We start from the raw sequence: 27,535 nt of genomic DNA, 5'->3' as shown, positions 1-27,535 counted from the left end.
TGTGACGTGTATTTTTACACAGATCTGATCATCCAGCAGCCATGACACCTGCTTTCTTCCCTGGAGTTCCACACCCTGTTGGCAAAGGAAATTTGCCAAGGCATCTGTTTGAGCATGAGGACCTAAAGCTGGATGGACTACGGGCTGAGGATCCTACTAGTAGTCTTTTGTGCCTTTGATGACAGATGTTGCTGAATTAACTCTGGCCCTGGTAGGGTGGATGGAACTGTTTTAATATTCTCATCTGTTCTTCGTTAAGTGCTGACAGTGTACTCAGCACTGCATAAGTCATAAGGGCAGAGGCCAAACCTGGCCTAGTACTTAGCAGTACCATATATACTGGCAGGAATTTGTGTTTGTGGGCCTTGAGGAAGAAGTGAGTTTTAAAATGGCGCTCTTCATTCCTTGCAGAGTGTGTAGTGTTTGGGAATGACTAAGGCTTGGGGTCCCACAGGGTCCAATCTGGTTGATCTTTTTGTTCAGTGTGAAGCCCCTGGGAGGGGAGACTAGGAGGCATGTTTTTGGCTGATAATCATCTGTGAATCTCCTGTTCACCTGATCAAGTAAGAAACTTTCCCTGACTTCCCCAATATCTGTCTGAGTCTGTGACCTCTATGAAAGCCAGTGTGTTTAAGTTTAATCCAGAGTTGTTGCTGGGAGGCAGGTGAAAGCATTTTTAAGAACAGGTAAATGCTGTTTGATTGCTCCTTCAACCGATGGCTTCTGCCTGTCTATTGTCTAGGAGGTTTTCAAACTTGGGGGCTTAGTAGATTCATTTCTGCTCTTGGATTCCCAGACAGTAGCAATGGACCAAAGTGCCTCCTTTCGTCTGCACCAGACTTAGAGATTAGTGTCCATTTCTTTTGGATGCAAATATTATTTCCATGGAAGTTCATGCCTTTGTCTCTTACTGCCTCCCACTCTATAGGGCTATCCTGTAAGACTAGTCTGCAGCTTCAGCTAGTGCAGAGTGTGAGCAAACACATGTGCTAAGCTGGGATGGTATATGGAGGCTGGGGATAGATTGTTTTCAGTAGCTGGATCTCACCTCTCTAACTTGCATGTATATCTGAATACAGTAGAGTGACATGTAGGACCATCTTTCTGAGATGATACTTGAGAAGATGCCTACTGCAGACTTTGGAATCTTTTTCACCAATGCAGTGTTGTGACTGGGATTGAATCATAGAATCATAGACTTTAAGGTCAGAAGGGACCATTATGATTGTCTAATCTGACCTCCTGCACAACGCAGGCCACAGAATCTCACCCACCTACTCCTGTATCAAACCCCTAAACTATGTCTGATCTATTGAAGTCCTCAAATCATGGTTTAAAGACTTCAAGGTGCAGAGAATCCACCAGCAAGTGACCCGTGCCTCACGCTGTAGAGGAAGGCAAAAAATCCCAAGGGCCTCTGCCAATCTGCCCTGGAGGAAAATTCCTTCCCGACCCTAAATATGGCGATCAGCTAAACCCTGAGTATGTGGGCAAGACTCACCAGCCAGACACCCAGGAAAGAATTCTCCTAAGTAACTCAGATCCCACCCCATTTAGCATCCCATCACAGGACATTGGGCATATTTACCGCTAATAGTCAAAGACCAATTAATTGCCAAAATTAGGCTATCCCATCATACCATCCCCTCCATAAACTTATCAAGCTTAGTCTTAAAGCCAGATATGTCTTTTGCCTCCACTGCTCCCCTTGGAAGGCTGTTCCAGAACTTCACTCCTCTGATGGTTAGAAACCTTCGTCTAATTTCAAGTCTAAACTTCCTGATGGCCAGTTTATATCCATTTTTTCTTGTGTCCACATTGGTACTGAGCTTAAATAATTCCTCTCCCTCCCTGGTATTTATCCCTCTGATATATTTATAGAGAGCAATCATATCTCCCCTCAGCCTTCTTTTGGTTAGGTTAAACAAGCCAAGCTCTGAGTCTCCTTTCATAAGACAGGTTTTCCATTCCTCAGATCATCCTAGTAGCCCTTCTCTGTACCTGTTCCAGTTTGAATTCATCCTTCTTAAACATGGGAGACCAGAACTGCACACAGTATTCCAGATGAGATCTCACCAGTGCCTTGAATAACAGTACTAACACCTCCTTATCTCTACTGGAAATACCTTGCCTGATGCATCCCAAGACCACATTAGCTTTTTTTCTTGGCCATATCACATTGGCGGCTCATAGTCATCCTGTGATCAACCAATATTCCGAGGTCCTTCTCCTCCTGTTACTTCCAACTGAAGCGTCCCTAGCTTATAACAAAAATTCTTGATATTAATCCCAAAATGCATGACCTTGCACTTTTCACTATTAAATTTCATCTCTCTTCCTTTCAGCCTCGCTTAGTTGGTGGCAGTAGCAGGTTGAAAAATACATGTTTCCTGTGTGAGAAGATGTTGCATGGTACCATTCTAGCTTGTCTTCACACGAGTGCGCACACATGTAGGGCCACAAGGATGGGTGCCTTGTAAATGTACTATTAGTAATAATATTTTTAAAAAATGCTGTGATGTGGAGTGTGTCTCTGTCCCCACATGGCTATTAGTTTCTTTACTGATAATAAACTGCAGATTTTGTAAACAAGATTGAACCCTTCCTTTTTTCATAGACCAGTTTCCTTCAGTTGATATTCCTACCACATCTTCCACTAGGACCATGTATTTTTCTTAGGTTAGGTTACAACCTCAGCTGATCTTAGCCCTCTGAAGAAAATGCTTTCTGCTTCACAGGCATTCAAAATCTCCCAGATACTATTAGTATGCCTGACATCACTTTGAAATTCTTCCAAGACAGAGCATTCTGCCACCTCGCCATAGCTGTGAAGAAACCTTTCAAAAGGTTGAAGGCCTTGTTAGAATCCTCTAAGTACTTCTTGAGGTTATTCTAGGGTTGCCATATTTTGTGCCTCCTAATGGAGGACACTCCCGGGGGGCCCGGCCCCGCCCCAGCCCCGCCCCCGCCCCAACTCCGCCCCCTCCCAAAGTCTCCGCCCCCTCCCCTGCTTCCCGCGAACATTTAATTCGCGGGAAGCCTGAAGCAGGTAAGGGGGTGTGTGTGGGGGGGAGGAGGCGCGGCCCCGGCCGACCACCCCCGGCTCCCGGCTCCCAGCCCCGCGGGCCCGGCTCCCCGACCCCGGCCCGGCTCCCAGCCCCGCGGGCCCGGCCCGGCTCCCCGACCCCGGCCCGGCTCCCCGACCCCGGCCCGGCTCCCAGCCCCGCGGGCCCAGCTCCCCGACCCCGGCCCGGCTCCCAGCCCCGCGGGCCTGGCCCGGCTCCCCGGCCCCGCGGGACTGGACCGGCACTGCGACCCTGGCCCGGCCTGGCCCCCGGCCCGGCACCGCGCGCCCGGCCCAGCTCCCGGCCCGGCACCATGCCCCCGGCCCCGCGACTCCGGCCCCGCACAAAGAGGCCCCGGCCGAGCCTCCCGATTTTCCCGGACATGCCCGGCTTTGGGGGATTTCCCCCCGGACGGGGATTTGAGCCCCCAAAAGCCGGACATGTCCGGGAAAATCCGGACGTATGGTAACCCTAGGTTATTCTGATTACTTGAACTTCCTCAGGGAGCCATGCCAAGAGCAAGGATTTGTTTCAAAGGTTCTCCTTGCAAAGGAAAATTCAGAAGACTTTGTACTGAAGGTGGGTTTGGGTTATTTTTAAAGGATAACCCCTATGTTAGATTTTTAACAAAACATTTTTGTGCAGTGAATCTGCAGTATTGGAATCCTTAAATAACTCTTCTAAAGCAAACAGCAGAAGGGAAACACCCAGCAATAACAAGGCCTTCAACAAAAGCCTTTAAAAGACATCCCCTTCCATCCTGCTGAAGACATGAAAATACTCCTGGGGGCTGATCCATCCTGTCCAGATGAAAACCTTCAGGAGTCCCCTACAGGCAAAGCCCCAATGAGATAGCTTTGCAACAGGTCTCTTTGCAAAACAGAGTACAGTAGAACCTCAGAGTTACGAACACCTTGGTAATGAAGGTTGTTCGTAACTGAACAAAACATTATGGTTTTATGGTTCTTTCACAAGGTTACAGCTGAACAGTGACTTAATACAGCTTTGAAACTTTACTATGCAGAAGAAAAATCCTGGTTTTAACCATCTTAATTTAAATGAAACAAACACAGAAACAGTTTCCTTATCTTGTCTAATTTTATTAAAACTTTATTTTTTTAGTAGTTTATATTTAACAGTTGGCTTTTTTTTTTTGGTCTCCGTTGCTGCCTGATTGCATACTTCCAATTCCAAATGAGGTGTGCAGGGTACTGGTCAGTTCGTAACTCTGGTGTTTGTAACTCTGAGGTTCTACAGTATTAGGCATTGTTGTTTATCACTTGATTGCAGTAGCAGTTTGTATTCTTCTGTAGACCTGGTAGCTTCAAAAGTGTGTACATACATGTAGAAATTGCATACGGTCCTTTATCACATTATACATAGTATCCTGCTTGCAAGTGATCCCCCAGAAAACTAGCAATTTCTAGCTCTTGCCACCATATATAAAGAGTCTGCATCACCAACAGTAAATGGTGTTCTGCTTCCTTTAAACCATAGTTGTTGGAGTATCTTCCCTTCCACTTATATAAGAAGGGTTTTAAATGAACATTGCTGATCACCTGTCCTTGCCATGTAAACATATAGGACCTCATCTGTGGCCCTGTTCTCACTGCTTTCCCAGCCATTCTTGTGGTGCAATGTAGCCCTAAAGCTGGTTTGATGGCTACTTGACAATTTCCCCTTTTATAGGGCTACCCATAGGGGTTATAGGAGCCAATAAAAGGGGTATGTCCTGGAAAAAGGGTGGATGGCTGAACAAGCCATATACCTCAGTAATTCCTGACTACGTGAACACACCCTTTGGGACCACAGGTATCCAGTGTAAGAGAGAGCAGTTCTGAGTAGTCCAGGACATCTTAGATCTTTAAGCCACTTTTGCTCTCCCTACCCCAGTCAGTTTTTTGTACTGATCACCTTTCATACAGATTGGAGGATCTGGCCCATAGGCCCAAGCAGATATGCTGGTCAAATCAGGAGAGTTACCAATATGGCTGTGAGCACAAATCGGTGCAACCTTCATGTTTTGACTTGTTGATGATTTTTTTTCTTTAATCTCCTCTGTTGTTCATAGTCCATATTTGAATAATAGTTAGCCCTGAGGTCCTGACCACTCTTAGGAACAAATCCTGTTCTCAATTACTTTGGTGTTTATTTGAAATAATGCCATTGACTTTAGCCCTTTATAGATCTACTACTCACAAACTAAGGTACCACTCAAGATGAATAAGTCTGGCAAATATGGCTCCAAGGTCAGTTTTCTTGTGGCAGACCCATGAATAGAACCCAGATCTCCCAATTCTATTCCTTAACCACAAGAACTGCCTCCTTCCTGTGCTCATCACCAACCAGAAATAGACCCTTGATTTGATGGCAAAGCCTATTTAAGTAAACAATTGTTTGTTCTTTCTCTCTCCCTTTCCTTATTGTGTATCTAATGACCCACCAGCCTATGTTTTTAGCAGGGATTGAACCATGGACCTGCAACTCCAAAGCACAAGCCTCTACTTGAGCTAAAGAAGTAAATCTCCTACCTCAGGGGTCGGCAACGTTTGGCACACGGCTCGCCAGGGTAAGCACCCTAGCGGGCCGGGCCAGTTTATTTACCTGCTGATGCGGCAGGTTCGGCCGATCGTGGCCCCCACTGGCTGCGGTTCGCCGTCCCAGGCCAATGGGGGCGGCGGGAAGCAGCGCGGGCGAGGGATATGCTGGCCGCAGCTTCCCGCTGCCCCCATTGGCCCGAGACGGCGAGCCGCGGCCAGTGGGGGTCGCGATTGGCCAAACCTGCTGCGTCAGCAGGTAAATAAACTGGCCCAGCCTGCCAGGGTGCTTACCCTGGCGAGCCGCGTGCCAAACGTTGCTGACCCCTGCCCTAGCTGGTAGTTGGAGTAATCTCTTATCTTCTTATTCAGACCAGCCACTGGCGGGTGACAGACACACATTGTGCTTGTATAATGACATGTAATTTCAGGGGGTTACACAGAATGTGGCAGAAAGTTATGTGCTTCTATTTATAACTGTAGATACTTGTATAATCGTATGCATAATTACATTGTTCCCTTCTTGGAGTCTCTTTGAGCTGAGGTACAGATGCAGTATAAGTAGAGTATAACAAATAATAAGACTTTGCATTTCTGTGGGAGTTCTACCATGTATTGCAAGGAGACGTAGGATTGTTCCCTTTACAGTTTTCATTCAGGGATCTCAGAAGACATTATAAATATTTAGGACCAAATCCTGGACTCCTTGAACTCACTGTTGGTTTTGCCATGGATTTCAGTGGGATTAGGAATTGGCCCTTGCAAATAGCCTCCCAACTTCCCTGTGAGGTAGGTCTGTGAGAAGAAAGTTACCTTTCTTCTGACCAAAAGCTGCTAAATTCAGAGGTGTTAGTGCAGCCAGTCTCTCCTATGGGTCTGTTGGCTTTGTGCCACAGATCTGCACTTTTATAACCAGGTTGTTTTAGAACAAATTCTCGAGGCCACAAGTAAAATAGATAATGTGGGAAGCCAACATAACAAAGGGCAAAGAAATTCTGGGTGGCAGTATTGGGCCAACTTGTAAGTTCCCTATTTCAGCTGTAATAAATCAGGAAAAGCCAAATACTGCACCATCTGTTGCAGAGCAGCTCAGACAGTTTTATACTTGTAATTGTGGCCTGTTTAGAATTTACTAGCCAGCAAAACTCTAATCCCAGTCAAAATGCTCATTCTTTTGGGCTTGAATTTTCAAAGAAGTTTAAGGGAGTTAGACATGGACATTCCATTGAAATTCCATGGGAATTGAGTGCCTAACTCCCATAGACTCCTTTGAAAATCACAGTCTTGGCGGCCCCCTTGCATTTTTGTTTTGGTGACAGGCCCCTCCATGGGTGTGCAATGGAAGGGTTAGGGCACAAGGACTCTATTTACACCTTGATAATTCCTGCAATAGTGTCCGTTCACTAAAACTCAGTGAGCTCTTCTGAGTGCCCTCATTGCTCCCAGCTAGCACCCCTGGGGCACAGGCCATTCTAATGGAGAGTAAGAAAGTGGTTGGGCCACGACCTGGCCCCTATACCAGCCAGAAGAGCTAACCAGCTGAATGGGGGAGTTTGTGCTACATCCCCTCAGTGAGTGAAGGAGCCAGGGCGCACACCCTTTGTGCCTCTGGATGCTCTGTGAATTTGTGCTTCCTGCTCAGGCAGTGTGCTTGTATGCTGCTCCCAATACAGGACTGTGGCTAATAGTCCTGTAGAGACTGTATAACTTGATGTATGAGCCCTAGATATTCAAATCATGTTTGTTTCTCACTTCTTTAGTACAAGAATTAGTAACTGGGTGGCATAGTTTCACCTTGATACATAGATGCTATAAAGGCACATTGTCAGCCACATCTGAACCTATTTTTGTTATATGCTAATCACATTTTCATGGATTCCAGGAGACTTTTTTCGTTATAAATAATTAGGTTTGGTTTAGAATCTGCTTTGCACAACTATCCCATTTTGTCAGCATCTGTATTGACAGCTCCTACTTAACATTAAGATTTTAAGTGAATTCATGCTTCTTGCAGCAGTATAATTAATTAGTCTTCACAAATAGAACAAAGACTGATGGTGTGTAAGAAAGAAAGGGAGGACTTATAGGTTTGATTAATTGGAGTTTACTGGGAGACTGGGTAATTGTTGTTTACAAATCATATTATAATATTTGTGTGTGTGTGTGTGTGTGTGTGTGTGTGTGAGAGAGAGAGAGAGAAAATTAGAGGAGACCGAGCCTAAAATTTCTGATCCAGGTTCAAACTCCACTGAAGTTCAGCCTACTATAGAAATGAAGTTTTTTTTTTCCCAGCCTATTACAGAGCTGGAGTTTCGATCTGACTTTGAGTTTCCCCAAAATTTGGAAAAAAGAACAGGAGTACTTGTGGCACTTTAGAGACTAACAAATTTATTTGGGCATAAGCTTTCATGGGCTAAAACCCACTTCATTGGATACATGCAGTGGAAAATACAGTAGGAAGATATATATACACAGAGAACATGAAAAAATGGGTGTTGCCATGCCAACTCTAACAAGACTAATCAATTAAGGTGGGCTATTATCAGCAGGAGAAAAAAAACTTTTGTAGTGATAATCAGGATGGCCCATTTCAAACAGTTGACAAGAAGGTGTGAGTAACCATAGGGGAAAAATTAGCAGGGGGAAATAGTTTTTACTTTGTGTAATGACCCATAAACTCCCAGTCTTTATTCAAGCCTAATTTAATGGTGTCCAGTTTGCACATTAATTCCAGTTCTGCAGTTTCTCTTTGGAGTCTGTTTTAAGTTTTTGAAGAAATTGCAACTTTTAGGTCTGTAATTGAGTGATCAGGGAGGTTGAAGTGTTCTCCGACTGGTTTTTGAATGGTATCATTCTTGATGTCTGATTTGTGTCCATTTATTCTTTTGCGTAGAGACTGTCCGGTTTGGCCAATGTACATGGCAAAGGGGCATTGATGGCACATGATGGCATATATCGCATTGGTAGATGTGCAGGTGAACGAGCCTCTGATGGTGTGGCTGATGTGATTAGGTCCTATGATAGTGTCCCCTGAATAGATATGCGGACAGAGTTGGCAACGGGCTTTGTTGCAAGAATAGGTTCCTGGATTCGTGTTTTTGTTGTGTGGTTGCTAGTGAGTATTTGCTTCAGGTTGGGGGGCTGTCTGTAAGTGAGGACCATTGGCCAAACCGGACAGTCTCTACACAAAAGACTAAATGGACACAAATCAGACATCAAGAATCTTTCTTAGAAAAGGCAGTTGAGCTATTTAGAATTGTATTTTTCAGAAACTAATATTTCTTGGTAGCTTTTAAAGCTGGATTGCCTACTTTATATTATGTTTAGAAATACATAACCTGAAAATAACATTTTTGTCCTCTTATTTATTTATTCTCATGCCAGAACAATTACCTGGTTCCTGTTAAATATTCATGGTGATCTTCACAGTTTTTCACTGGGATTGGTTATATTTATTCCCTCTTACAGGATTCCAAGTCCTTGAGGCAAAGATGTGCAAAAGTCTTTTAAGCTGCTTTCTCATTTGATTGTACCATGGGATCATGGGGTGGCTCATCATCCAGTGAGCTGAAACAACGAAGTTGTATCTCTCATCCCAGCATATGCTGAATGTAATTAGGCGCCAGTCCAGAAAAGGCTTTGTAAACATTCTGAATCCATGCCACATTCTTTCAGTCTCAGAAGCTGCCAAGTGCCTAAATGCTATATTCAATCCAGTTGCCTAAATATATAAAATGAATGGCTGAACTAAGTGTCTTCCTGGTAGAATATATGCATATAGGTTGGACAGACTTGGAGAGGTTCAATTTTCAGTTCCAGAACCTGATGTTCTGCCAACCCACCTTCCCTACTCACTAGGGACAGGACTCAAGGGAGACCAGAGTGTGAACTCTTCTGGGCTAGCCTCATTGGGAAGGAGCCATCCTTCCTCTCTTCTTGCCCTATAGGGAGGGGGTACCAAAGGCCCGGGATTTCCAGTAGTGGTGTTACAACTTGATGGTGTCCATGTCATAACGCAAGCACTGGCACATCCCAATGAAACTCTGTTTCTGCCAAATAGATCTCACAAACATTTGGGTTCAGTTCAGCAGACTCAAATGGGGCTAGTTCCAGCACATTTGGGTTTCTGCCTGAAGAGCATTCACTACGCCATTATGTCTCTTGTATTGAATTTGATGCCTTGATTCTATTACGTTATAATAAGGTGTAGCTATATCGTCCCCCTGCAAAACAAACAAAGAGCTAAGGTTCAAGTGGATTTCCTCAGATACACTAAACACTTAAAAGCAAGGAAATCATAAGCCAAGATAACACTCACAACCAGCAATACCACTTTCTAAGTATTAGCCCATCACTGTTGTGATACTCAATACCAACACACACTTTAATAGAAACATCAAGCTAATGTGATAAATGGATTGGCTATCATTTGCAAGGTATGAAACTTGTGGATAGGTCATTCTCAGTAGTGAACCCTGGTTTTTGAATTCACTCTCAAAAGAAATACATTTTACTCCTATCTGGGCTGTGTTTAAAGCAAGATGTAAAATGCATCTATTTTCCATGCCTCTTGGAATCTGGATTTTCTGGGATCTTCTGACATGCAATTCAGTGGCTTGCTTTTCCCACTGCTAAGGTTATCTAGTTCTGAGCAGTGAGGTGTGCGTATGAAGGGGTACATGTGATCTCTCTGAGGGAAAAGTTTGCAGTTATATATATATCTTGTACAGTGCACCCAGATACTGCTGGGATCAGTGGTCAGCACACTGGCCTAGGGTGTAGGAGACCTGGGTGTAATTTCCTGCTCCACCATGGACTTGCTCTGTGACCTTGGGCAAGTCACTTATCCCTTCTTTGCATCAGTTCCCATTTATAAAGATTGCGAAGTGCTTTGTGAGCTACTGATAAATGCTAAATAAGTAGGGTTTGGGGTTTTTTTTGGTTTTTTACTACTACGAGGCTGGACGCATTGGCTAAGGAAGGATGTCTCTGGAAGTAACTGCTTAGATGATACTATAAAAATTGTCAAAGGAGTATCAGCTTTGTTCTAAGATAATTTTTGGACAGCCCAATATATGTTGGTTGTGTTTCTCCTTAACATCAGTATTATGTCTAAAACCAAAAGAGTTTCAGTGTATCTGTTGAAAGCGATAAGACACTGCATTACTGTATAGTGGGCTCAGTTTACTGACTTCAACTAGTACTGTATTTTTTTTTCTAGGTATGGCAATGTGGAGGTAGTGTTGAGGTGCTGCCTTGCTCCAGGATTGCCCATATTGAGAGAGCCCATAAGCCGTACACAGAAGACCTCACTGCTCATGTCCGAAGGAATGCGCTAAGAGTGGCCGAAGTCTGGATGGATGAATTTAAAAGCCATGTTTACATGGCATGGAATATACCCCAAGAGGTAGGTTGCAAAGATCACCGGCATGCTCAGATAGCCTTAGCTCTGGGCCCAAAATATGAGCTCTAGTTTAGGACTATGTTTAGCCACCCTTATTCATATGGAGTAGCACCTTACTCTGTGAGCAATTCCATTGTCTGCAGGTTATGTAAAAATGACTTTCTTGCTGTGTTGCTTTTTTCTTGTTCATTGTTGACCCTGCAAGACTCTTCAAAGTTAGTACCTGCAGGAATGCCAGAGATGAAGCTTATATGCAGTGATGTTGTAGCCATGTTGGTCCCAGGTTATTAGAGAGACAAGGTGGGTGAGGTAATATCTTTTATTGATCCAACTTCTGTTGGAGAGAGAGACAAGCTTTCAAGCTTACATGGAGCTGCTCTTCAGCTTCAAATTCATGTCTCTATCTCATTGACTGGTATACTTTTTACCTGTGTTAGAGTGAAGCCCTGTCGTACAATATGGGAGTATTGAATTTCTACCAGTCTTGCTGGAAGGGTGTCTCTTTCTTTTTCCTACTCATCTAGTAGGGCTGGAAATCCCCTTACAGAACAAGTGGCATTTCATGGTTCTAGATCTCTATATGGAAATCATATTCCTACTTATGTTACTGCGAGTAACACTTACTGTTTAAAAAAAGCAAAAAAAAAAAAAAAAATAGCAAACAGCAGCCGCAGCACTGGAAGCCAAAATTATTCAAAGCAGAATCTTGATTTTATAGCTATGCTACATAGACTTAAATGCGTGTGTGTGTGTGTCAAAGTCCTCACTACATGCTGTGCTGTTTATGTTTACTAAATAAACAATAAAGAAAAGTGTTTAAAAATGTTAGAAATTGAATATATATTATATCATTTATTATTAGGTCAATTAGTTCATCCCCTTGAAAATACAGACTATAGACACACTCCGATACTGATTTGTAGAAATACATCATGGGCCAGATGCTTATTCACATGAGTGATCTTTGCTCAGATGAGTAATCTGACCCCATGTTACAACCAAATTCTGTTCTCAGTTCTCCTCGTGTAAATATGGTTATAACTTCCTAGAATTTATTGAAGTTATTCTGGATTTACCCTAGCATAACCGAGAACAGAATTTGGCCTCTCATTTTAGTTTTGATTCCTTTAAATGAATCTATTTGCTTTGCAGTTGCAGCTCCCTCCAGCTGTCTCTTGCTAAAGAATATAACACAAAACAAATAAATGAACTCAAGCAATTTATTTATTTATTTTTCTAATAAAAGATCTCTCACAAATCTCTTTCTGAACAATTTTGCAGCTGCAGTGAAACTGGTATAATTTGTCCTGTGACTATTTTTTGTGCTAAAAGTAAAATGATGTACTTTGCCTAAGTTAGTTTCACCACACCAGGGGGGAAAAAAGTAATTGTAGCTAGAAAAAGACCGTTTTTTTCCCAGTTCAGTAATGGGAGTCTGTCTTGTGGAGCTACTCAGAAGGTTAGAGGTCCTAAATATCTGACTGGGTCAAGGGGGTTTGGTTTGATTGCTATTGATAATGTGCTTGCACTTATGAGCAGAAGATCTGGGGAGGGAAGGAGTGGGAAGATATAATGAAATTACCAGAAGAAAATAAATCACGTTAGCTAAAACTAGTATAAAATGAAAATGCTTTACACCAAAGCAAAATTTCCCTCCGGAAGTTGGGTGATGGTGGGAGGAGGGGAAAGGCAATAACTGGCATGGAAGCAGCAACCACATCTTCACTGTATCCCTTAAGTTCCCAACTTCTTTCTCTTAAGATTCCCTAGTAATACATGTGCTGAGTAATTCAACAGTGGCAAACAAAAGGGCAAAGAAGATCGGATCCAGTAGAATGTTAGATGACAATAGTGTCAGTGGTTCATATGTGTAACATGCTACTGTGGCAATGAATGAGAAAGTGAAGCCTGCTATAGGCAGCACAACAGACCCCTTGAGGTGACAGGCATTTTTATTTATAAGGGTTTCTCCTCTGCACAGAGTGGAAATGACCAAGAGGAATGTGAGGGGAAGGGTGGTCTGGTGGTTAAGACTCAGGACCAGGGCTCAGCTGATTAGAGTTCAAATCCCAGTTTGGCCACAAATTTTCAGTAAAACCTTGGCCAGGCCATTTAATTTCTCTGTGCTTCAGTTCCCCATATGTAAAAGGGGATAAAACACCTTTCTTTCTCCTACCCTTGGGGCAGGGACTCTCTCTTACAATGTACCTAGCATGTCTCAGTTGGAGCCTCTAGGTGCCACAGTAGTATAAAAATTGTATCTTCAAGGTAGGAGAAGTTCTAGTTTTCATATGGTTAAAAATCCATGAAACCTGAGCCTGGCAGTGATTTGGTATTAGCTGCAAAAGTGTCAGAGGGGATATGGGCCCTCAATGAGCTAACAGAAAATCCCTCTAACAGTGAGAAACTATCTTCTTGTATAGATGTGCCAGGCTGGGCCCTGCTCCTCCAACATCCCAATCCTGGCATAGGGGACATATTGGGAGCAGGCAGGGAGCATGGTGGAGTTTGGCTCCATTGTGGCAATCTGGCACTGGCTTAGAGTCCATTAGGGATCCCAAACCAAATGAGTCCTTTAAAGTCACCTGGCAGCAGCTTGATATTTCACTGGGGTTAGAGCTGGCCTCAAGAATCAGGAAGCTGGCTCCGTCTCCCTGGCACTTCCAATCTGCTACACTAAACTTTGCTCATTGCCCAAGAGAATCTAGCTTATAGATTTAAGTGAGGAAAAACCCCAGTGGGAGTAAAGAACCCAATGAAATCACCATCTGATCTTTTACCAGTATTGTTGGTGAGGGGAACAGGAAGATATGGTATAGGCTTACACCCATCGGCACATACCAAATCAGTCTGAAAAGGCAACCAACATCATTAGTGTGGGAGGTTTTTTCTCTCTATCGAAAGGGCAGGAGTTATGCAATCTGCTGTTTCTACAGAAAAAGTGTCGGAAAAGAGAGAAAGAACATCTATTTTTTGAGTTGCTTCTTAAAGCAACTCAAAAAATAACCTTGACACAGTATGTGGAACATCCGTGCTACAGATTACCAGGAGTGTCGTAGGGCACAGAGCTAAAGGGATGAAGAGCAAGGAAAGTATGGGATTGATTATGTCAAAGTCCTATATCCAACTGAGTGGCATTAGCTCCATTGCACCTTGCTTCATCCTAAGATTCCATTAAGGGTGGAATATAAACTATGGACACTCTTTCAGCCATAGCTAGTTTCAGGAAGGGACAAAATAAGATAATGTAGATGCACAAAGTGGGTGTGTGGAAGACAAGGCAAATTGGCTGGTCAGATATTGTTGATTAAACATTTGTACAAGTGCAACAGTAATTATGTGTTTGGACAGAAATGAAACATCTGTGCAAAATAGAGGGATTGGAACCATTATAGTGGACTTTTTTGTTCACCTGTATCAGCCAGGGCTTTTCATGCAGTATGCTGTTCCAAAGTAGCAAATATCCAGTAGAACCTACTTTTTCATGGAATAATTCCCAGAGCTGCAGAGAGCTCCTCAATCAAATGTGTCCAAAGATTTCAGAGCATCAAAGGCCAAAAGGAGGGAGCTTGTCTCATTTGGCAGGAAGAAGTGGCTACTATCTTGGGTTCCTTGTATTTGAGGCACTGAAAACTTTAGTCAGGCACTCAGATACCATGGTGAGGAGTGTAGCATAAAATACCCAGCTAAACAGACTCAATAAGCATTTTAAAATGGAAACAAAACTTCAGAAGTGCCAAGTGAAGGGATCGCTCCGAAGAAGTCATCCTCTGAGCTAGCAAATGAAACAGAAATATGTTAAAAATGGGGTAGGTAGGAGGCGCTTGTGAGATTAGGGATCTGTGGGTTCATAGAATTGCTAACAGAATGAGATTGTCACCTCTGAGCTACTTTTTAACATAATGACTAGTCAGTAGTGGGTGAAGGTCATTTCAACCTATGTGTTCTATAGTAGTAGCCAGTAAATCTAAACATTTACCAATAGTTATTTGGGATGTTGTCATGGGTTTCGTGTAAAGAGGGGAAATACAGAAGATCTGAGAATCAGGCTGTGGTAACCAATGGTAAATTATGACTTGTTATGGTAACAACTATATGTAAATAAATTGATATTCTGGTGATTGGTGATTAGTCCTTCACACCCTACACAGGGTTTTTTTCTTGTTTTCACAAGTTCATCTCACCATCGGCTCAGAACTGGCTTCCCAGTCTTATGGGGCCTCAGTGGGCCAAAGACCTTCCAACCCTTCCCTAAGGACCAGGGGTCCTGCCTGTTGGGTGGATCAGAAAGAAGGCCTTGAGTCAGTTTTAACTCAGGCTGTTTAACTAAAAATCCACCCTTTGTCTCACAGAGTGATAGAATTTAAGGCCAGAAAGAACCACTAGATCACATAGTCTGACCTCCTGTATAGCACAGGCCACCAACACCACCCAGCACCTGTAATGAGACTGCAGTTTTACAGCCCATAGGAGACTAGACTGTTATGTGCCAGAGTAGGAGGACCCAAGGAACACCAGTGCCTGAGACCCCCCTCATTGACAGGGAAATGATTAAGTTTCTGAGACCCAGATAGTCCTGCCAAGTGACCTACACCCGCCTGCTGCAGAGGACTGCATGTTGTTGGTCCCTGGAGAATCCAGTTTGAACCAGTATATGTGAGCCTCTCTCCAAGAGGTGGTATCTCTCTGGAAGTTTTACAGCCTGAGTGAATTTACCTAATCACTCCCGACTGCTCCTGTGGTCGCCTTCCCCCAGGGAATTTCGTACAGTTCCCTCAATAGTATATAAACATTTCCCTTTGTAATGCAATGAACTCCTAAGATACTGAAACATAATTCAATAAGGTTTAACTTAATTCAGTAAGGTTTGTCCAGGATATTGTCATATCTGTCACACATGGTTGCTTCATGTTAAAGTTAACACACGGTGGGGGGAAGCATGAGGAAACATGCATCGCCACTAGCTAAGTGGCAGGACCTTAATCTCTAGGTGTTCTCAGCCCAACATATTTCACAGTGTGTTTATCTGGCAAGTTTAACACGTTGCTCCTTTAACACGTTGCACCATCTTCTTTCTCTTTTTCTCTGCTTCCTTATCTCCATGTGTAAAATGGGGTTAAGGATAGTGACCTCCTGTGTAAACTGCTTTGAGATCTACTAATGAGAAGCCCTGCAGCAGAGCTAGGTGGTATTATTATTAACTATCAATCTGCTCTATCTCTGTCTTGCCTGCAACTTTTTTCCATGCCTCCAGTGACATTCAATTCTCAGCTTCCACCGCATACAAGCTGGCCTCTGCTATACCCAAACCGGTGGACTGTGTGCAAGCTGGTTTCCTTTCCAGTTGCATGTCAGGGTCCGGTTGCAACTTTACGGGGACTTGGCTCCTTAGAGAGCTCTTCAGTCTCAGGAGCAATAAGCACTGCAGCATACTGTGTTGCATGAGAAAGGAATGGGGATGTACTGGAACCCAGTAGAAGGGCAGCTGAGCATCACTTACACATTGTAAATTCACAAAGCTCAGGGTAGATAAAGGAGTCATCCGAGGCCACAGGGATAGTGGGTAGGCACAAAGGCAGATGTCAAGAGGGAACCAGTGACCTAGAAAGAGAGAGAGCTGTAATCTGACAAGGAGGAAATGGATTGGCTGAGAGGAGCATCCATCGTTTTGGAAATTCAGAAAAGAATTCAAATACAAGCTCCAAATACCCTCTGTAGTAGTGACCTATAGGAGGTTTTTGCTGGTAAGATTCAGACTGACTTGTAAGATATTGAGTGCTTGAGCTGAAGCCTCGGGGCACCTGATACTCTAGCCCAGCGGTTCTCAACCCGCGGGCCGCATGCAGCCCAATTAGCATTAGCATAGACCCCTTGGGCCGGGGTCCCACCAGGTGAGAACCACTGATCTAGCCAGTCATATTCCTGACCAGGAGAAAAAGATCAATTTGTTAATTAAGAGGCAGTTTTATGTAAGGATAGATGAATGATTTCTGCCAGGCATAGTTTGAGTCGCACCTATTTGCATCAGGCCTGAATTTAGTGCAAGGTATTTTTAATAGACTTTGCCAGTGTGGAAGCCAAATTTACTTTAGTGCCAGTCAGGAAATGCCTGCATTGTAAAATATTCTTGCTCCAGATAGTGTTAATTACGTAGACATTCTGTGATGCAAAGAGCAGCCTGGGCTTCAGACCATAAAATCAGGCTCCTATAAAGCTATCCTTTTGATATACCAATGAAAGAGAATTCAGCATTTCCTAACATCATTTTAAAATCCTGATGTCAGCAGACAATGAAGACACTTTGGGCATTTATGACTCAGGCAAGGCCTGCTGTTTAACCAAATAGATTGTAAGAATTCTCTCTAAAGTTTATTTATAATAAGTTTTGTTCTGTTATATTGAGCTGTATGTGAGAACATAATTTACAGTAAAATGTCTCATTTTCCTTCCTGTCAGAAAGTGGCCATGAATTTGCATTTAGATTCCTCTCTAAAAATCTCTGTTGCATGATTTTAAAGGGATAAATTATTAAGCTCCACTTACAGGATTTTTATGAAACTCATGTTTCATGGACTCCACAAAATAGTGTCACACCAGCTGAGGGTTAGCCATAAAAGTAAAAGATAATAAAAGGAGGGGAAGGAGAAATTCTGTAAATGCTTTTAACAAAAACATCAACTGAGATTTTAATGGCAGTATAAAATAGGTTGGCTAAGATTTCAAAAAGGTGAGCAGGAATTCTAATCTTCACAATGGAACAACAAAGCCAGATTTCAGAAATAGGCAGAAAAAGGAATACATTAATAAATAGGCCACAGTTGAATATCAGCAATCAGGTTGTTTCCTGGGCAACTTGCTACCTTATTCCAATTATTTCTGGATCTGAAAACTGCCTGAAAATCTAAAAGGGCTAGAGAATTACAGTGGCATTCACTAAAGTCCGAATCCAAAACTCAGATAAGTCAATGGGACTTTTTCCATGGACCACAGTGGGGTCTGAATGAGGCCCTAAGAATATGAACTGTGTTTACAATACTATGGTACACATCCTCTTTAAACAGAGGATTTATGAAACATCCATTGACATCAGAATCACTTTACAGCAGTGTTGTTGATCCAGTGGAGAGATCAACTCTTGTGTTACTGTTCCTCACTAGAGTTGGCATGGCAATAGAGAGACAGTTTTATACTAGGAAGAATTGCTTTTATGTCACTGATACGTTTTCTGTTTTTCTGACCCTTTTATGTGCGCAGGATTCTGGAATTGACATTGGTGATATTTCTGAGAGGAAGGCCCTGAGGAAAAAACTGCAATGCAAGACCTTTAGGTGGTACCTTGTCAGTGTGTATCCAGAAATGAGAATGTACTCAGACACTATCGCCTATGGGGTGGTAAGGATCCTGTTTACCTCGATCATTAAAAAAAGAAGAATAGTGGAAGTAATTCATGCAGACAATGCGTGGTTCCAGATAAGAGCCAGATCAAACTGGGAGTCACTAGTTAAATAGATGGATTGACTGGTTAGTTGACAAAGACTGTTGTGCTACAATACTTCATACAAATATATTCCTGTGTATTATCTTCTTTGCCTGCTATTTTCACAGATTTTGTTAAAGTGAAAGATTTCTGGGGTATAATTTATTAGATGCTTCAGAGCTGTTGGCTGGAAACTATGGTGAATACATGTAGTTTGTGTGAATTTACTCAGTGCACTTAGTTTTTCACATATAAGCACCTTAATACAATATCAAAATCATGTATCTAGAGGTTCATACAGACATGTATGCACCTAAGGATTATCATCATCATTGCATACTATTTATGTTACAATAGCCTCTACATGCCACAGTTGAAATCCGGGCGTGATTATGCTAGGCCAGCGTACTAAAACATAGTAAGAAACAGTACCTGCCCCAAACAGTACCTGCCTCCAACCTAAATGGAGAAAACAGACAATAAATAGTAGGGGAAATGAGCGTAGAGAGGTAAAGTGATTTTCCCATGGGCACAAAGCAGGTTAGTGACATAACCAGAAACAGAACCCCTATCCCAACTCCTAGTCCAGTGCCTCATCCATTAGCCTGCACTGCCTTTTGTGAATGAAAGTAATCTCTGCACTCAGGTCCCACTTCAGAAGCCTAAGTAGGATATTTCACCAATAAGTGCAGATCATCAATGCAAGATGTGGAGGAAGACACCCCTGCTTGAAAACTGGGTTCTCTGAGTTCTGCAGTTTGACTGTTTGGTTCTGTGGAGATCTAGTAGGATCCAGGGTTGCAAGGTGTCCAGTTTTCGACCGGAACGCCCGGTCAAAAAGGGACTCTGGCAGCTCTGGTCAGCACTGCTAACCGGGACGTTAAAAGTCCGGGTGGCGGTGCTGCAGGGCTAAGGAAGGCTAGTCTCTACCTGTCCTGGCTCCGCGCTGCGCCCTGGAAGCAGCCAGCAGGGCCATCTCCTAAGGGGGGGCGGGCCACAGGGCTCCATATGCTGCCCCCCACCCTGAGCACTGGCTCCGCACTCTCATTGGCTGGGAGCCGCAGCCAGTGGGAGCTGGAGGGGCGGTGCCTGTGGGAGAGTGCAGCGTGCAGAGCCTCCTGTCCCCTCCCCCACACCTAGGAGCCGGACCTGCGCCGCTGACCGGGAGCTACCTGAGGTAAGCCCACATCCCCAGCCCAGAGTCCCTGCCCCAAACCCCTCATCCTCAGCCTCACCCCAGAGCCCGCACCCCCTCCCACACCCCAACCCCTTGCCTCAATCTGCAGCCCCTGCCCACACTCCGAATCCCTCGGCCCCAGCCTGGAGCCCACTCCTGCACTCCAAACCCCTCATCCCCAGCCTCATCCCAGAGCCCACACCCCCAGCCCAGAGCCCTCCCACATCCCAACCCCCTGCCTCAACCTGAAGTCCCCTCCTGCATTCTGAATCCCTTGACCCCACCCGCCCAGCCTGGAGCCCGTTCCTGCACCCCAAACCCTTCATTCCCAGCCGCACTTCCAGCCGGAGCCCTCACCCCCTCCTGCACTCCAACTCCCTGCCCCAGCCAGGAGTCCCCTCACGCATCTTGAACTCCTCACTTCTGCCCCCAGTTAGGGCCCTCACCCCCTCCTGCACCTACACACACGCACACACGCACACACACACACACACACAATCACACACCAACCCAGTGAAAGTGAGTGAGGGTGGGGGAGAGCGAGCCACCGAGGAAGGGGGGATGTAATGAAGGGGGGGGGGGCGCCTCGGGGAAGGGGCGGGGCTAGGGTGTTCGGTTTTGTGCAATTAGAAAGTTGGCAACCCTAGTAGGATCCTGTAGGACAGTAGCACATTTTAGCAAATGGAATGGCTCTGTACTTGAAAGGTATTTTATAATTATTTGACTGCTTTGGATGGTCAATTGAAATTATAGTGCTGGCTTTTCATGGAAGTCAAATAGAGAATAACCCATCCAAAAAGTAGCAAGGCAAAGTTCTTTTAAAAGTAATAAGGATTGTAGAAAACTGTTAAAGGCAGGGCCAAATTCAATCTCCTCGATGTGAGGAGATTGACTTCACTGGAATTGTGCTCAGTTATACTAGAACTGAATTTGGCCCAGATTCTTTTAAGGATAGATTAGGCTTCCTAGTAAATGGGCGCATATTTCTCCTGCCAGGCATAGAAGCCTGGAGCATTTTTGATCACAGATATAAATAGTAAATGAGTGAAAAAGGAAACACACCGGTGGAATAACTGAGTTACTTGACACATCCTTCTTGGACTAATTCAACATTTATTTGACAGGCACAGATGAAAAGCACAGAACAGGCCTCTTAAGATTTTGACTCTCCTGAGCCTGTCTCAGCATCTACAGAAGGATGCTGACAATACCAAATAAGCTTGGTATACAGCAAGAGTGAGTGTTCATACATCACACTGTTACGTGATGCAGAACCAAAGAGCCCAATATATAAGTCCTAAGGGCACCTCTGGTCAATAGGTACATATTATGAGTGTGCCACAACAAGGGACATGATATAATCTATTGACTGCAGCACGTCAGTACATTAATGGCCTCATAATTTAGCTGGGAGCTGTGGTGGGAAGTCTTATTCCACTAACTGAAAAATGCCTGAAAATAATGGACCATATGACAAAGCATCTCTAGAGTTACAGAGGCTTGCAAGAGACATTGCATTAGGAAATAAAAACACACTGTCACCTGATCTTCATAGAGGGAGTGGTATTTGGTTCCCTCGTCTGTTCTGTTGAAGTGCTTACCTGCTTGGATCACTGCTCCGCACTTATCAAAGATATCTGATTTTCTTTGTTTTTGTGGTGGGGGTGAACATTTTGTTGTCAGTAATGAAAAAAATTAACAAAAATGCTGCATTATTACAAAAGGAAATCCGAATCAATACCTTTTTTAATTATTTGATCAGCTGGAGACTCAGATGTTGCCAGGCTCCACAGTAAGATTGTAAATTAGGCTGTGTGCGCACTTGAAAACTAAGCAGTGTGTGATAGAACAGGATTAAGTGCAATTGGTCAGGTGTGCACGCTAACCATATGAAGTCTTGTGCTTTTGCCCTGCATCCATACTAGTGTTGTTCTAAACCATCTCATTTGAAATATCCTCTGAGTACCTATCTCACAGCTCACAGAAGCAGTGGATTCTGAGAGATTTCAAAAGGCCACCAGTGCACTTTGGAACAGTAGTGTGTAGACTCATTGAACTGTGTCATCTAGTTCATATTCACGCTGGCACTAAAAAGGAGAGAAGGCCTATAGCAGAAATGAGGACCGAAAGAGTGAAGTACGTCGGGAAGATGGCAGAGGTTTATTCATTCAAACAGTGTAAGAAACATAACAAGAATAGTGATGATCTTGAATCGAGAGAGGAAGGTGCAAGTAACAGTAGTGACAATGGAATAAAATGGCAGCACTATGTCATTAATGTCAATAATAATGAAAGGAAGGATGGTTTTATGGTTAAGGCCCTCAGGAAATCTGAATGTAATTCTCAGCTCAGCCACATATTATCTGTGTGACACTGGGCAAGTTACTCATCTCTCTATGCTATAGTTTTCTATCTGTAACATGTGGATAATACTTCCTTTCTCCCACACTTACTGTATCTCTGTAAACTCTTCAGGGCACAGACTGTCTCATCATGTGTATGTGCATGTGCATTGACTAGCACAATGGGGCTCTGATCTCAGTTGAGGCCATTGCTGAAATGTTAATAATGTCCCCTGAGCTGTCCCTGTTGTCGTGCAACTCTGCATCACACTAGCATTGGGCAATATGCCCAATTCGGCCCAATGTGTCAACAGAACAAACAACAGCAAAGGATTAGGTTAATTGTGGTTAAGTAATTTAGATGAAGTGCTACAGGTACATAAAATTACTCCACTGGAAATGTGTATAAAACAAACTAAATGATAGATAAATATTTCACCTCATTGCTTTTCTATGTTCTGAGATGAATAGTTTGTCTATACAGAATATTGAGACTTTGGTTCCTTTCATAAGATATGTGCTCCTTCTAGAAGGCGTGGCCCCTTTGAATCCCATGCATATAAATTATACATAAAATCCTGTGGTACCTAAATTCTCACTTACTTGTTTCATTCTCAATCCCAGAGGCTCAAGGTAATCAGAAGTCCTTCAGAATGTAAATTTCTTATGAGACTCCTTGCAGAGCCTTTCATCTTTATTGGGAGGGAAAGCTCTTTCAGAAGCTGAGTGGTGCGCTCTTAGATAAATTGCTCAATAAATCCTTCATTCTTTGTAGCAATGTGGGTTGTGAGTCAATGGAGCTATGCCAGTCTACACCAGCTGAGGACCTGGCCCATTGATGCTATTGGGACTGTTTGTGGGACAAGGTACAGCATTAGTAATGGTATCAGAATCTGGCATTATGTTTTAGTCCATTTGGGACTGATGCTAGGTGGTCCTGGGCACTTTTAGGGAGTTTTGAGGGCCCTCAACTCCCATTGATATAATAGAAACTGAGTAAGAAGTTCAGGATTTAATCTACAAACAACAAGAGAATACAGCATATAAATGTACAATTGTACTATTAAACATGAAATATAAAGGGCACCGCACCATGGAAAGGTCACAAATTGTCATTGTCCTTTCCAGGTTCTGATGACATTACAAACCATTTTGCTTTTTTTCCTGTCTCAGAGGTCACCAATTCCCTGCTGTCAATATCTCTATGGCATATCGTCCACTGACATCTGTAACATATTCCCTGTCAGCCTGATCCTATAACCACTCTGCACACAGAAACATCTGTGACTTCAGTGGGAATTCCATGTGTTGATTGGCTGTCGCATTAGACTCTAATGGAAAACACAGAGGCTGGCATTTCCAGAAAGGCTCAGTAGCCATAGATTTTCAGAAAGAACAGGAGTACTTGTGGCACCTTAGAGACTAACAAATTTATTAGAGCATAAGCTTTCGTGGACTACAGCCCACTTCTTCGGATGCATATAGAGTGGAATAAATATGCATATGCATCCGAAGAAGTGGGCTGTAGTCCACAAAAGCTTATGCTCTAATACATTTGTTAGTCTGCCACAAGTACTCCTGTTCTTTTTGCAGATACAGACTAACACGGCTGCTACTCTGAAATCGATAGATTTTCAGAAAAGCAATGAGAGTTGTTGGGTGCTGACCACTTTTGAAAATCTGTCCTTAAGTAGGTGCTAAAATGGTGAGCTATTTGGAAAAATCTGGTGACACTTGTGAATGCCTTTTGAAAGTGTGGTCCTTAGAGGGCTAAATTCTGCCCTGGCTCATGCCATGTGTTGAAGTTAGTAGGGTTCTGCTATGTTTAAGTCAGGGAAGAATTTGATCCAGCTGTTTTCTCTTCAAATGCACTCTTAACCTCACACAGACAAGTGTCTTTATTATGAATGTTTCCTTCTCTCGGGTAAATATGATTTTCTTGCAAAGAAATGGAAATGATTGAATATAGTCCATTCTAACACATATTTGGTTTCTTTTTCTCTGTGTCTATTCTAGCTGCAGAATTCCCTGAAAAGTGATTTGTGCCTTGATCAGGGGCCAGACACAGAAAATATTCCAATCATGTATATCTGCCATGGAATGACACCACAGGTTAGTATGACTAATGATCTCATATATGGCTGCTGCTTTTAGTAGGCTATGTAGGAGGAACCATATTGTAACTATCAATGTTTTTTCCTGCTACAGTACTTCCTTAGGCTGTTTGTTAGAGATTTTATAGAAAATTGGAACATTACTTGTGCCATAATGTCGAGAATCACTTGTGTATTAATTAGTGCTTTGACAAGGAAGCTTATTTATTCATTTTGGAAGACTATAAGCAACAAGAGGCATGAATTAGTGCTACATTTACCAGGAATTGTTGGCATAAGCTTTTGTTATTGATCTCTTTTAACTGTGTCCCTGATATGAATGCAACAGTAAGCTCTAAAGAAGATATAATGTATTTAAAGCAACATTTTCTCTTTTGGGCTGCTGTATTTACTGTCTTTGTTCTGGGAATTAGAAAGGTACAACACCCTACTTAAAACTGCACTACAGACATGTACAAAAATAAATTAATACCCACAAAAGCCCTTTATTCCAGGCCCTTTTTACATTCCCTAATACATGCTCATTTTGTTCAGAATGGGTCAAAGACTCAAATTATCAAGGCCCTTGCATTTACTTTGTGACGGGTTAGATCACAGAACCCCCTTGGGGGAGCTGCCACCCAATGTGCCAAGACTAATTCTACCCCTGCTTTTCCTGCCAGCTCAGGATTCCAGCACCCTGTCTTGCTGAGCCAGACACTCCTGTCTGCTCCAACAAAGACCCAGGGTCTGAATTACTTGCCCCAAAGCTGCAGGTTTACCTGAAAGCAGCTAACAGAAGTGTTTCTGTCTTTAACACTCAGATGGCCAACTCCCAATGGGGTCTAAACCCAAATAAATCCGTTTTACCCTGTATAAAGCTTATGCAGGGTAAACTCATAAATTGTTCGCCCTCTATTTTGGTTGTTTGCTCCCCCAGGTATTAATACATACTCTGAGTTAATTAATAAGTAAATTTATTAAATACAAAAAGTAGGATTTAAGTGGTTCCAAGTAGTAACAGACAGAACAAAGTAAGTCACCAAGCAAAATAAAATAAAAGGCGCAAATCTATGTCTAATCAAACTGAATACAGATAAGATCCTCACCAGTTCCAAAATGCTCCCTTTTACAGACTAATCTCCTTTTAGCCTGGGTCCAGCAATCACTCACACCCCTTGCACACTGTCCTTTGTTCCAGTTTCTTTCAAGTATCCTGGGGGGTGGAGAGGCTCTCTCTTTAGCCAGCTGAAGACAAAATGCAGGGGTCTCCTCCGAGCTTAAATAGACTTTCTCCGGTGGGTGGAGACCCCCTCCTCTCACCTATGCAAATTCCAGCTCCAAGATGGAGTTCTGGAGTCACCTGGGCAAGTCACATGTCCATGCATGACTCACAGTTTCTTACCAAGTAGCAGCTATGGGTCACATGCTACCTTGAACGTCCTCAAGTAAACTTCTTATGTGGATTGAAGCCTTCCAAGATTCATTGTTCTTTAAGTGTTTCTTGACTAGGTACTTAATTTCAACATTCCTCTCTCCAGGAACTGCTCAAATGCTCTATTAAGGTTATTTAGCAATCAAGCCAGTACACAGCCAATATTCATAACTTTGAATACAAAAATGATACATGCATGCAGATAGGATTAATAGATTCAGTAACTAAATAAATGGAGATATACTTATAATCTCATAGAACTGGAAGGGACCCTGAGGTCATCAAGTCCAGCCCCCTGCCTTCACTAGCAGGACCAAGTACTGATTTGTGCCCCAGATCCCTAAGTGGCCCCCTCAAGGATTGAACTCACAACCCTGGGTTTAGCAGGCAAATGCTCAAACCACTGAGCTATCCCTCCCCCAGATAGATCCTAACCTTTATATAGACATGTTACATAGCATATGTAGCATCGATAGATTCAGTAGATCATATTCCAGTTATGTCATATTCCCATAAAGCATTGTGGGGTACAGTGTCACATACATAAACAGTTGGATTTAATAACTGACAAACAAGAGTTTGAGCATATAGCCTCTTCTTGAATGACTAACAATCTGGACACATGTGAAAGCATTCTCATGCAACTACTGAAACTACCACTTGCGTGGTCTAGAACTTGCCTCTCAGAAACAGACAGTGCAAAGTAGTTGATATTGGAAGATCACTTAAACAAAAATTGATAGAAGGAAAATAGTCATATTTTGATTGCACATTGTAGAGTAAAATACCCCTGCATTTTAGAATTCATGAGGGTCATTGAAACCATTTACTACTTCCCTTTCCTAGTGCGTGGTAATAATCAGTAGAAAACTTTGCTCTGATTGTTCTTTTTATGCAAGCATTGTACAAAAGGACCTTGATACTCTTCATTTATATAAATGTGTGGGATGTGGTGCTGTTCATGGAACCATCAATTACTTGATTTGATTACACGGCAAAGGAGGATCATAACACTAGCTAGCTAAGACATAGACAAGTGCACACCGAAAAGGTAACATTGACCTTCCATCTATGGGTAACTTACTCACTTGGAAACTTAAGCCTGATGAAATTGTTAGTGTTGGTTATATAATACCTTGCAAAGTGATGTGTTCTGCATTTTCAGCTGTGCACTGATTTCCTTTACTGAGAGCTTTTAATATTGATCACTAGAGGGATCATGCTTGAGTAAATTATGAATGATGAAGAGAAAAATATCGGAGAGTCCCATTTATCACATGCACCCACTGCATAGACTGCAGCTTATTTTTCACATAAGTATGCTGATAACTAGTGTTTTGCCTCCAGGAGCTTTTTAAGCTGGTCCTCATTGTTAGCTAAGTAACTACCTACCTTCAGTGTAAATCACAAGTTTGCTGGAGTCATTATTCTTCACCTTCTGGGAAGGTGCCATAATTCTCTTCTGGCGTATCATCTGTGATAACCGTCTACATACACTGTTGTAAATTAAAATTGGAAATTTTAATTATAGTTAAGAGGCAAAAAAAAAGCCCCCTTAATTAGCACCGTTCAGCATTCACTGTACAGTGAACTATTTTTGAATGTCAGTCAAATTTCTGCATAAATGAGACACTGGTAACAAAAATATGGGGATGGGGGAGAGAGAGAGAGGAATTCTCTTGATGGGAGCATGCTTCTTTCATAATTACAGTGTTAATTGCATCTCCTCACCCATTAACATGATTTCAGGGTTTTTTTTAAAGCTATGACGCTATCTGACTTTGCCTGGGATTAGAAAATGAGTGAGATCTCTCTTTAAAGAGGAACTTGCTGTTTCCCCATTAAGGGATGTGTACTTGGCCCAATTGTGTGCTACTACTATAGCATAAAGGATCCATAAATTTGACTGAATAGGCATCTGGAAGATTTCCTCTGTGTAGAGGGAATCCCCATATTTATGGCATAGACCCAAGCCTCTTCCCAGCAACTGGCACAGAGGGAGTGG

The 27,535-nt window shown here is 43.0% G+C and overlaps 1 protein-coding gene across 7 annotated transcripts in view; it reads left to right on the top strand.

Moving 5' to 3' along the window:
- GALNT18 (polypeptide N-acetylgalactosaminyltransferase 18) overlaps nucleotides 1-27,535 on the top strand; it is a 445,377-nt gene that overhangs the window by 300,626 nt on the left and 117,216 nt on the right. For 6 of the 7 annotated variants that reach the window (XM_065594861.1, XM_065594856.1, XM_065594858.1 and 3 more), the window contains 3 exons: nucleotides 10,824-11,009; nucleotides 18,261-18,398; nucleotides 24,019-24,114. In XM_065594861.1, the coding sequence (XP_065450933.1) occupies nucleotides 10,824-11,009; nucleotides 18,261-18,398; nucleotides 24,019-24,114 (420 nt within the window). The remainder of the gene's footprint in view (nucleotides 1-10,823; nucleotides 11,010-18,260; nucleotides 18,399-24,018; nucleotides 24,115-27,535) is intronic. The other variant, XM_065594860.1, reaches the window with a different exon arrangement.

This window comes from Chrysemys picta, chromosome 4 (assembly GCF_011386835.1).
Source record: "Chrysemys picta bellii isolate R12L10 chromosome 4, ASM1138683v2, whole genome shotgun sequence".
Classification (NCBI taxonomy): Eukaryota; Metazoa; Chordata; order Testudines; family Emydidae; genus Chrysemys; species Chrysemys picta.
The sequence above is the reverse complement of the archived record's forward strand: the minus strand, read 5'-3'. Positions and strand labels throughout refer to the sequence as shown.